The sequence below is a fragment of the Tyto alba genome, unplaced genomic scaffold (assembly GCF_018691265.1).
Source record: "Tyto alba isolate M040663 unplaced genomic scaffold, T.alba_DEE_v4.0 Super-Scaffold_8, whole genome shotgun sequence".
Classification (NCBI taxonomy): domain Eukaryota; kingdom Metazoa; phylum Chordata; class Aves; order Strigiformes; family Tytonidae; genus Tyto; species Tyto alba.
The window spans coordinates 11138331-11150385 of record NW_024881329.1 but is presented as its reverse complement, the minus strand read 5'-3'; the positions used below and the strand labels follow the sequence as shown (position 1 = coordinate 11150385).

Here is a 12055-nt window from a genome sequence, read left to right as displayed (position 1 = left end):
CTGCAGTCTATTGCCTCAGCATCACAGAGATATATATAAAGAAAAAAAACACTACTCTTCTGATCAAAGTGTTTATCACAGTGTTGCCAGTAAGTCTCGAAGAAACTCATATACACATGGGACCTCAGTCATAAGTTTAGGTTATGCCTGTGCCAAAGAAACAGCTTACCTGGTTTACCCTCAAAAGTATCTCACACAGCAGCACAGCTCATTTATTCACCCGGTGTTTCAACTACAATAGAAGAAAGAAGTTTGTTAGTCTGTTGGGAAGGGAGGTGTCCAAGCTACCCATGAAACTGACTGTCTTATGCAGATTTATGCCAAGCACTGGGTCCCGTGATTGTACAGGAACAGAAGGCCAACAGTGATTGCATTGAGGTACCACAAGTTACACTGCAGCCAGAACGTCATCTTCAGCTGGGACTCCTTAATCTCCTTCTTCAAGTGCATTAAGCAAAAGAGAAGAGGAGATTGAACCGTGTTATTTCTGTCATTGTTGACTTAGTGTCAAGGCTTTGACCAAGTTAGCTGTTACAAAAGCTACGTGGCTTCAGGATAAAGTTTTTCAACTTTAGCTAGAGATTTGAGGAAAAGATCCTACCACCTTTACTCAAACAAGCAGTCCAGGAGCATTACTGTAAACAGTCTTGATTCAGAGTGATACTTGGGAAGCATCAAACTTTAGGGATATGGATTGTCCCATTTAATTCAAACCAGAAGCAATGTACATGCATGTGCTTCAACTCTCCTTTCAATTCATGCTTGTGGGAAAAGAACAAATTACACACCCAAACTCTGCCTTGAGCTCAGAAGTGATGTATGTGACACATGCTCCAGGGGTATTAGAAAAAGAGTCAAGCCAAGGAAACTTAATAACAAGGTTTTTAGGTCCCTACACTTCCACACACAGTCAGCTCACAGGCCACACACACTTTGAAAACAATCACTGAATAACCAGGAGAAAGGAAAAGTTTAACAAAAATATTGTCCCTTACTAGAGACAGTCGCAACATAATAACTCACATGTGTAAGTTATACACACAGGGAGAGCAGCAGTATGTTCCACATCCTGAGAGACTGTTGCATGTCTAGGAGTCAATGATCCACCTAACAGTTAACAGGAGCATGCCCAGGCCAGTGCCCTTTGTAGTTATATAAACATATATGCCTAAAGGTATATATAAATAAAATTTAGAAAGAAAACAAATGCATATCAAAAAAATTTAGAACTCCAATGAGACTGAAAATAAATCATCATGAAGTTCTTCTGTTTATAATAAAGTGGCAGGAACAACTTGAGCAAGAAAATGCGGCTTTTCAACAGACCTGAAGAGGAACAGGTCAACACCAGCCCTCTCCATCCCTGTATTTTCTTTACCAGAGATGACATCAGTCCACCTCTGCTCAAGAGTATATTAGCTAGAGACCACAGATCTGAAACAGAATGTGACAAATGAGGCCACCTGGACTTTTCAGATTCTTGTAATACTAAAGTTGAACTTTCTGTCCAAGTGAATCCTCAAAAACACATTAATATTAATTCATTTATTCTATTATTTCAGTAACTGTTTCTATACTTCCTACTGCAAGAATATCTAACAGAAAGCATATTCTTGATGCAATTAATTGACTATTTTTAACCAATAATGACTTCTGCATGGACTCTTGCTTATCTGATTATAAGTTAACCAGAACTAAAGATAGATCTAAAAGGAATAAAACTTTTCCTCAATCCAAAGGGGACTTGTGGATTTATCTTACTTGCAAGCAGATTTCATCTGATCTATCACTTAATTAAAAATGTTTTCTAAATCTAACTACCTTTCAAAGAAGGCCGTGACTACAGAAACACTAGTGATATCTCTAATTTACAAAGCATTAAATTACCCAAAATCAAATCAGGGTTTTCTTGTGGGTGTTTGGCTTTTTTTTTTCTTGTTTAGTTGAAGGTTCTGTAATCTTTTGAGGTTCAAAGACAAGGGACTACATCCTCCTCACCAAAACTACTTTCTTAGATTCTCTTAGAAATTCATGAAGCTCTAAGCCATAAAACCACAAAACACTTTTTTTTCCTTCTTTTGGTTAGGAAATAGTAACATGCAGCTGTAAGCAGCTGAGTGGAAATATATTAGAAGAGTTTTCCTGCAGTCCACATTATGATTGAGCTCTTATGTATTTACTCATGTGAACTGTACCACTGAGTGAGACCATCAATAAGAGTTAATTATATAAAGGTTCTACTAGACAGTATGATACCAATTTTCAGACTCGTTTTTGTTTCAGATGATTCTGCTTCTTGAACTAGGAAAATAAAATGCTTTAGAAGTAGTAACATTTACTTTATGCAGTGGCTTTAAGGTTTGCTAAGCCTGGTTCAGGTTTTATATACAGTCCTCAGTATTAGTTAGAATCTTTTTTGTTTTCTTCTGGACAAGCTTCTTTCAGTGACATTCATCACATCATTCATCCACCTTACAGAAAATGGGCTCTATTTTTTATGCATTTATAAATATTCAAATGATATAAAGATTTAATTTTTTTTACCTATTGACTGTAGACACATAAAGTACAGGACCAATTAATATCTTATGTCTGCCTCCCATTAGCACGTAAATATAAATAACAAACTTCATAGGTATACCTGGAATGAGTAAGATAGCCCATTTTCAAAAAGAAGATTGTTTTCTGATATCAAGCTTTCATCATCCTTAAGGATTTGGATGCTTTAGCACACGAGAAGAGGATACTAGGAACAATGCCTCAGAAAAGAACATTGCCATGATTGTCCAGGTTAATGTAGGAACGCTCTTTTCAGCATATTCCCTTTTTCTAAACAATAAACAATAGTCCACCAAGCAATGTAAAGGTCAACACTTTTGCATTTTATCTGAGAATAGCTATTAGAGAGTGAGAAGGCATTGGGCTTCCAAACTGGCTATAGTTATAGCACAGTTTAGGGAACACACTTCAGCAGTAAAAGACATGACAAGTGATGATTTGGTTATTGGACCATCCTTTTCTTGCAAGGTAAAATTAAAGTATTAGTTTGACTGTTTATGTCTGGGATATTAATTTCCTTCATGTATTATTTGTAAGATTAAAACTTCAGTAATAAAAGCAGCATCAACTAACAGGCAAATGTTAAGGGAAAGTGTCAAGAATAATACCCCATAGAACAGGAAAAATAAAAAAACACCAGACCTTAGAAGTCAGAAAAGATGGCTTCATACTCAGTGTGCTGACTCCATCAAATTTAATTAGACTCTCTTCAACATTCAGGTCCAGGGTCAAATTCTGATTTATAGTTGCATAGATATATGCAGAACTTCAGCTAGAAAGGATCTCAGTGTAGCATGCTAGCTATAGGTCCCCTTGGTAGCAGAATGGTCCGTTGACAGTTCTTCATATGTTTATATGCAAGATCAGAGAGCTGCCATTAAGAGATGGGAAGCTAGACAAAATTGCAGCATCCAAAGGGGAGATAAAAAACACTGACTGTGGAGACAGGACTTTAAACCCACATGAACAGTCAATAACAAAAACCATAGACCACAAACTTGGAAATTCAACAGTTCTCCTCAAGCTCAATTCACTCTCAAGACTGAATTATTCAGTACTTTTTTTTTCCCAGTAGTGTTTGCAAAAGCTGTCAAGGAAGAGATTGTCATATTAGAATTAAAGTCAGATCAGAAGAGGTGTCTTCCTCTCTCTTTCTCTAGCTTTGAGGAAGCTATCTTAAGATAGATAAAAATAGCAGATGAAAAGCTACAGCACCTATTAACAACGTGAGGTGTATGAAGATCAAGAAAAAAATGGTTATCTGCTATAAAGAGGTTGTGAAAGTGATCCATCATCTGAAATAGCTGGTATTCATGTTACACTGTTTACAGTCTTCTGGGCAGTGTCTTCTGCTTTGAGCTTGCATCTGTTTCTCTTCTCTAGGCAGTAAGGCTTTGTCCAATGGTAACAAAAGGAAGAAAAACAATGAAACAACCCTCCCCCCCCAAAAAAAAAATCCCACTGATGAGCTACAGTAGACTTAAGGTAGCTGTATTGCTTTTTCTCATAACCTTAATTCAAACAACTCATTCATTAACTATACCCCTTCCACCCACTTCATAAAATGTAGCTGAGCCCCAGCTGTATCAGGACATTAGCTGTCAGATGCATATTCCTAATCCTCTAATACACTATGGCTTCTAGTGACACTTGATGGTATCTAAGAGATTAGACATACTTTTTTTTCTGCTCAGTGCAGGATAGACATTTTGCTCTTCCTTCAGGACCTGCTGTGAGAAAGCAACCTACCTACTATTATTCGGAAAGCCCCATAACGATAATTTACTAATTCTAACATAGGAACAGCTTACAGGCCTCCTGCAGAGAAAAGAACAAAGCTTTGTACTGTCCAATGTTTAACACTGGGGCTATGCATTATGTTTTAAAAATCTGAACAGACGTCAATAAATGACATGTGATTCCACATAAAAAGCCTTAAAATTTTATAAATACCATAATGAAAATACACTGCCATCCCTTCTCATGTTCCTTCACCACAGTATTTAGTATAGATCTCAAAATCTTTAAAAGACTCCGTATTATTAGCTGTACCCAAGAACAGCTATCAAAGTTTTATAACATTCTCAAAATGATGTCACCTTCTCTTTGGTTAATGCTAACCTGTTTCTGTATGACCTCTAGCAGTCAATGATGAGTAAAAAACCCAAATGAGGGCATACCTATTTTCTAACTACCCTCCCTGTTAAAAGCATTCCTAAAACCTCCTGTGAAGAATAACTAATGCATCCCAAGAATGAAGCTGCCCAGAAAAGCACCATCTCACAAAATCTCAGTAGCAGTTATCCATGTTCCTATTTCTTGTATGTTCACCTAAGCATTTTTTTGCTTTTCAGTAGCATAAAGATATATAACCATTAGGAACAGATGGTAAAGGGTAAATGCATATATGAAGGAGAGTGAGGCAGAAAGTCTGGCACAGCCAGTAACAGAAAGATTTGATAGATGTATCAATCTTTGATCCCACAGTGTCATTTCCCTTCTCCAGGCAGGACTTCAGGTGACTGCCTTTAGAGCAACGTCCTCCTTGATCTCTGCCTTTTTGTCCTACTCTTTAATCACAGAGTTCAGACACTTTGACTTTTGGAAAAAACAAAACAAAACAAAAACTTGCTTGTCATGTTGCATTTAGTAAGTTTACTGCTCTACATATTTCCTTGATTTACTGAAATACACATGGCCTCTTCCCTTTTGTTAAAGGAAAAAGTATTAACATGATGAGCTATATCCACCTATTTATGGGCAAACATCATTCAAACAATTATAAATACTTCATATAAATACTTGATGAGTTTTGGTTGCAGCATAGCCATAATAAAAATTCTGATGCAAGTTGCCTTAGTTTCTTCCAGAAAGGCATTCATTTCATGAACGCCTTAGCTTTGAAGATGATTTCATTGCCAAGCAACCCTTGTGTTACTGCCAGAACACTGGGGGAAAGCTTTATTTCAAGAAAAGAAAGAAGAACATGTCAATTGATGATGACAGAACTGTTGTAGGTCAAACAGTTGAACTTATTCTGACTCTGTGTGTAGCAGGCTTGGGTTTGTTTGTGGTTTGTTTTTTTTTTTTTTTTTTTCCTAACTTCTGAGTGCAATGCATTGTGTGAGGACAGCTCTGAGCTAAACAGAAAAAAAAATAGACTTCTGGTCAGTACAAGTTGTAACTCTCAAGAGAAGGTTAACAGGAGTGTTCCACTGCATGATGCAATGCCCTTCTAGGACCAAAGTTAATTAGTACGGTATTCACTAGGGATCTCAAACATAACATGATCCCCTGAACAGGCAAAATCTGCAGCTGACACAAGAGTAAACTCATCACAACCAGGGGTGCCTGCAAGAACAGAAACATGTAATAAATGACAACAAAATGGCAGATATAATCCAGTTTTCACAAACAACCATGGAAGGAAAAGTTGCATTTGCTTTGAGACACAGCAGATTACATTTAGTGCTGTTATCTCCAGAAAGAGACATGGGCATTTGCTTACGCAGTTCACTTAGTACTCACTCAGCTTTCGAGAATAGCTGCTTTTTTTTACTAGCAGTGATGTCCAAACAATTTCATGGTCTTTCCTCCACCAGACTGAAAAGTTTCCAGCTCTCACCATCTGCATTACAAACATCTCAGCACCTTCAAAATGTTGCTATTTTTAAAAAATTAAGCAAGATATTTTAGTTATAGGAGAAAGATAATGAAATTACCACTTCAACACCAGGCTGTCACTCTGCAGCAAGACAGAATCCCAGGCTAGCGCTGGGTTTGTGGTCCCACAGGATAAAAACCACACTCTAGTAAATTCATTAACTTTGCAGTTGATGTATTTGTCTATCCTGGACAGAGTACAAGCCATAGAACAGCACAGCCATCCATGTCAGGGCCAAATTACCAAAATATAGCCAAATAATCTGACTAGATGAGTCACAGTGCACAAATCATGTAGTAATTCAAAATCTTGTCACATATGATGCCTGGACTACTTGGACTGTACTTCACTGATGTCTCTGTCAGTGGTCTTTGATAGGTAGTCTCTCTTTCCTCCTCTTTATTATATATCACCAGCATTGGCCAGAGCTTGATTTTGTTTTACAGATGAAAAAGTTTCTACCCCTAGAGAGCTTACATATGTATAAATAATTCACTAGTCCTCTTGAAGCTGTCCTTCCCCAGAAAGGAATTCTAGTGTCTCTAGTTCTACCAAGTTCTTTAAATTTTATCCCTTCTTCTCTGAAGTAGGAAGAGGAGCTAAAGCCTAATCCCTAGTTTCAGAGGAAGAGTTGTGACTGACAGTACCTCTTCAGACTTGTCTCTCTTCCCCCGCCTCCCTGCATGGTTGGAGAAACAAGCCAATCATGCTGGTATTTCCAGCACCAAGATAAATATATGTGCAGAATTTATTGAGACTAGTAGGAAGTTTCTCCGTGCTTAGATGTAAAAATACATACTTATGTCATAAAAATCTCTGGGCTTCAAAAAAATGACCTCAACAACTGTAACAGCTACATACCATTTCACTGTCTATTATTAATTCCTAATAATAACGAGCCAGCATGAAAGAGTTGCCTGTTCACTGATGGAATTATACCTGGCTTATGCAGTCATATTTTACAAAAATATTTTTTCTTCTAAAAGGCAGGAAAAAAAATAATGCCTTTGAGACATAAGCAGTGCTGGCAAAGCACTAGGAGGTAACAAGTTATACTAGTAAACCACTTTTGTTGCTAACATCCACTCCCTTTGCAGAATACATCTTATTTCAACAATATACTTCTTTCCTTAAAAAATAAAAAAGCTTCTACTAGAAGATGTTGCTGTCTACGCTATTTCTAGAACCAATATCGCCAGTCTCTAAACAGTAGGCTGAACATCCACACTCTGAACTTTCCAAGATCATCATGGCCTCTGATATTTGCTTAAACTATTATAAAAGGGAGAGAGAGAGAAAAAAAAATTAAGTTAAATGGAGCAGCCCGTTCTCAGCTTTTCCCCTCATGACACCCATCAGCCTCCCTGCCTACAAATCCAGAAAGCGAAGCAGCACCTTACAAATCTCCTACTTGTCAGGATAAACATGCTTAATGGCAGACGGCTTCTCAGCCTCCACCCCCTCCAGCGAGGGCTCTCCTGCCTTCCCCTCAGGCTATGGCCGGTTCTCGGGTGCCTAAGATTTCGCATCGGTGCTTTAACTCTTTCTAACCCATCGCCCAGACCAAAACATGATCCCGCTGAAGAACGCCATTCTGTTCAGAGTGAATTTCTAAGATTTTCCCCTCCGCTAGGATCCCGACAGTGGGGGCATGCGTTATTCATAGGGAGCAATTTAAAGACAATTAGCAGAGTGAATGGAATAATTTCTGGAGTAGGCAGTGAGACACAAAAAGCGCCCGGTATTTAACAAACTGTTCACATTAAACGCCGACCGGCAAAGAGCAGGCTTGGGCCCGGACAGTGATGGAGAGAGGGAGGGCGAGGAGCTGCCCATCAGGACCTGCGTTCAGGACCCTCCTTCCCCAAGCCCTGCGCCGCTTCTCAAAGTTGTCATCCTCGCCTGTTCTCAGCCACGGCCGAGCAGCTCGGCTCGGGTCCCCCCGGGCGGGAGGCAGGCCGGGGCGCGGCGGCCAGCCCGGGCGGGCCGAGGCGCGGCGCCCCCGGGGCGCGACCGGCCCCCGCCCGCTCCCGCCGCGGGGGAGGGCTGCGCCAGCGCGGCTGGGCGGTGGCGGCGCCGGCCCTCCCCGCCCTCGCATTCAACTGGTGGGACCCCCCCCCCCCCCGCCCCCGGGAGCGGCGCGCAGGAGGCAGCGGCGGAGCGGGGGGAGCGGCGGGCGGCCCGGCCCGGCCCGGCCCGGCGGGGCTGGGGATGCGGGCGGCGGCCCGGCGGCGCGGGCGGCTGCAGGCGGGCGGCGGGCAGCGGCGCGGCGCCTGACCGCAGGGCTCCGCTCCGCTGCCGAGGATGCTGGGGGGCGATGCCCGGCGACAGGGAGGACGAGATTTGCCAGAAAGCGCTGCAGCTGCTGGCCGAGCTGTGCTCCGTCGGGGCGGTGGAGAACGAGAACTGCCGGGATTTCATCTACTACCTGCGGGACAGAGCCCGGCCCCGCCTCACCGACTCAGGTACGGCCGCCGCCGCCGTTAGGGCTGCGGGCTGGGCACCGGCGGCCTCCGCCGTCCCCAGGCTATAGGAGGAGGGTGAACATCCCCGAGCATCCCTCGGAGGCCGGGCGCCGCGGGGCGAGGCCTGCCGGCACGGCGGGGGCTACCCCGGGGTGCGAGCGGCCGCGGAGGGAAGAATTTGGGGGGGGGGGGGGGGGGAGGTGTGTGTGTGTGCTGGGGAGGGTGCGCACCCAGGAGCCCGCGGCTGGAGGGGATTCGCCCCGGTGCCGCCGGGGGAGGGGGCTGGTCCGGGCTGGGCTGCCCGCCGCTGCGCCCGGTGCTGCCGGGGCTCAGTTGCAGGCGGGTGGCGGGGACGCCAGCCCCGCGTGGGGCAGCTCTCCCCGCGGGGGACACGGGTGTCGCCGCCCCAGTGCCGGCGGCGGGGGGGGCCGGGCGGGCTGGCGGGCAACTTTTCTGCCTCGACTGGCCAGCGTGCCCCGCCGCCGCTTGCCCCGGCGCGGCTCGGAGCCCCCGGCCCGGCCGCGCCTCCTCCGCCGCTCGCTGCCGCGGCACAAGCCCGGGGGGGGTTGTGCTCCTCGGGCCCGCCCCGGCGCGCTGGGTTTAATTGTAAAGAGGGCGGGGGGTGTCGTGGCTCAGTTTAAATGCAACACTATTTAACCTAACTTTCCAGTTCTGTATTTCACAAGCGAAAAAAGACTATTTCTTGCATTTCTGTAGCAGACGTGGGGGTTGTGGGTCTAAGAAGATCTGCACTGAGTGGGTTTGTGTCTGTGTGTCTGGATTATGGTTGCCTTTTCATATCTGGGGATAACACTGACTTAAAAACTTTAAGGAGGCTTTTAAAAAAGGAAACTGAGCTCCAGCTGCACAAAAAGGTTGAAAAATTGCTGATGTTCTGTACATCTCTGGCCATAAGGGAAAGGCAAATTGCAGTGTGAAGTGAGAGTTTATTATATTTATTTATTTTCACACCATCGAGTTGAGTTTGCTCAGTATGAGGAGAAATTTAGAGAGTTAAAAGAGAAGTTGATAAATGTTTGCAGTGCTGAAAAGCCTTGCTGTTAGATCAGCTGATCATCACAGCACAGTATTCATTTCTTTAATATTCTTTGGAATAAAGTAGTTCATTTACGTAGGGCAGTTTAATGACACTCTGTTCTTAAATATTTTTCTATAATTTGGTGAGTCTGAAGTAACATTCAGAGTGCAACTTACTGACAAATGCCTGGATATGCTGAAAGGCCTGGGGGAAACGAGAAAAACTAAGAAAAAAAAATGGGGGAAAAAAAAGATCTGTTATCACAATAAATGAATACGGAATTTTCCGACATTCAATTTGCTTATATCCAAAGCTATTTGCAGCTATTCTTTCTTTTCACTCACTTAAAAATATTCAAGTTAAAGTGATTCATGCAATGTTTTAAAGGATTCTTTAAAATTAGGCAAATTTAATTGTTCATATAGGCAGATTTAATTGCTTTGTTCATATAAGCAGTAATTTTTGTGACAGACACCTGTGATTTTCTGTAATTTTCGTTTACCAAGGGATCAATCACATATTTGTATATCAGGTGATGCTTCCAAAAATGTCTACTTAAATCAGTGCTCACTTTGAATACTAAATTATGTGGAATGCATATGAAGACTTCAACCTCAGCTACTTGGATAACAGCTTTTCAGATTTCTTTCAGAAGCTACCTGCTTTTTTTCTATCAGCCTCAGGCGAAAAGAGTACATGGCATCTGCTTGGGAGCATTTTTAAAACACGGTATGCTCTGTAAAAATTTATCACCTCTACCTAAAGATATATAAAAAATAAAATCTGAATTTATTTTTACCTGTTTTGCTTAAACCATTATTATACAATAGCCTTCTGCTATTGTTGCAAACCTGCTCGATTACACAGAGCAGCGGTCTCTAACCTTCGCCAGCCAATGTGCAGCAACAGTGAGCAATTATGCTGCAGGCAGCATCTTCCTGTTGGCCTCAGTTTTAACTTTTTTATTTTTTGCAGCTGCAGCCAGTCTCAGAGGGTCTAGTGGGCAACATGTTATCCATAAGCCCTGACTTGGAAACCACTTCTGTAGGTTAACAATGTCAGGAATGTATTAATTTACCTCGTCTTATATTTATTTGATTAAAATATATATACTATCCCAGTAAACTGGCTGCCCATGTGGTTTGTTTAGCTGGTCCTTGGATGTGATGGTACAGGCTATAAGAAGACAGTGTACATGACTTCTAAAAAGAAGTAATGCAATTCACAGTCAAAGAGTTGTACATTGATTAAATCCAGTTTGATTTACATAGTGAGTTTCATTGGTTCAACAGAAGTGAAACGGCATTAAAAAGCCGTGGTTGCTGATCCATTCACTTTCCAGCCACTAGTGGTCTAACATATGGGTGCAAAGAAAACCTGTGCTGAAAGACAGCATCTTCTTGGCAGAATTAGCAAAAGATGAAGCCATCCTTGTTCCAACTTCCCTCCTCCCATGTAAAGATGATGTGCCTCAGTCAAACTGAGTAACTTCCTATTAGGCCAGCCAAAAGAACTATCTAAAAACGTGTACAACTTTGTTAGAGTTGAGAATAGTGCAGCTAGAAAACATACATGATTAGCTTTTATACAGGAATTAAAGCATTTTCCCATGATTATAGATGTTTTTTGCAATAAAGTGGGTACCTGCCTAAACCCAACTACATGGTGGATACAGATGATTTTACAGCACATTTGGTTTGAGCTATTGGTGTATGTTGGCTCTGTTACGTGAGCGGTAGGGGGGCTGTACAGGTGCACTAGTTATTGGAAAAATCAAACCCTAATTGAGGGAGAGAGTGAGCTGAGGGGTTGCTGAGCCTGATATTAGGGTTGGTCTACAAGCTCAACCTCCTGTCTCCCCTCAGTCCCAGCGCTGAGCAGCCAGATCCCTGGAGATCCACTCGTTTCTTGGCTGACATCTGATGCAGTTGGCTGTGTGGCTCCCCACTCTCTGAGTAGTTGGTGTGCGACTCAGCCTGGGAGGGCAGAAAGGAGGGGGACAGGAGGGGACTGGATGCTTGTGATATGCACAGCATCTCTATTTTTCATGTAATTTTCCCTATTATGGGAATTACCGCACAGTGCTTGGAGCATAAGTTTAAGGGCTAATGAGTTCCAGGTTTAACATGCTGGTCCACTGGATTTAAAGAGTGGCATGGGTGAGTCAGATTTTAAAGGTTTTCAGAAAACTAAAAATACAAATTAGGCATTCAGTGAAAAATCTTCAAGTAGTTCAATAAGTTATATGTCAGAGCACCCTTGAAAATCCCAATAGTCATCCTTAAGCATTTAGATACCTTAATAAACTGGATCTTTTTCTGTTCCATT

The 12055-nt window shown here is 42.5% G+C and overlaps 1 protein-coding gene across 5 annotated transcripts in view; it reads left to right on the top strand.

Annotated features, from left to right (window-relative positions):
• The first annotated feature begins 8419 nt into the window (after positions 1–8419).
• SYT9 (synaptotagmin 9) overlaps positions 8420–12055 on the top strand; it is a 71135-nt gene continuing 67499 nt past the window's right edge. For all 5 annotated transcript variants that reach the window (XM_033006816.2, XM_033006815.2, XM_033006814.2 and 2 more), the window contains exon 1: positions 8420–8688. In XM_033006816.2, coding sequence (XP_032862707.2) covers positions 8541–8688 — 148 coding nt within the window. In that variant the 5' untranslated portion in view covers positions 8420–8540. The remainder of the gene's footprint in view (positions 8689–12055) is intronic.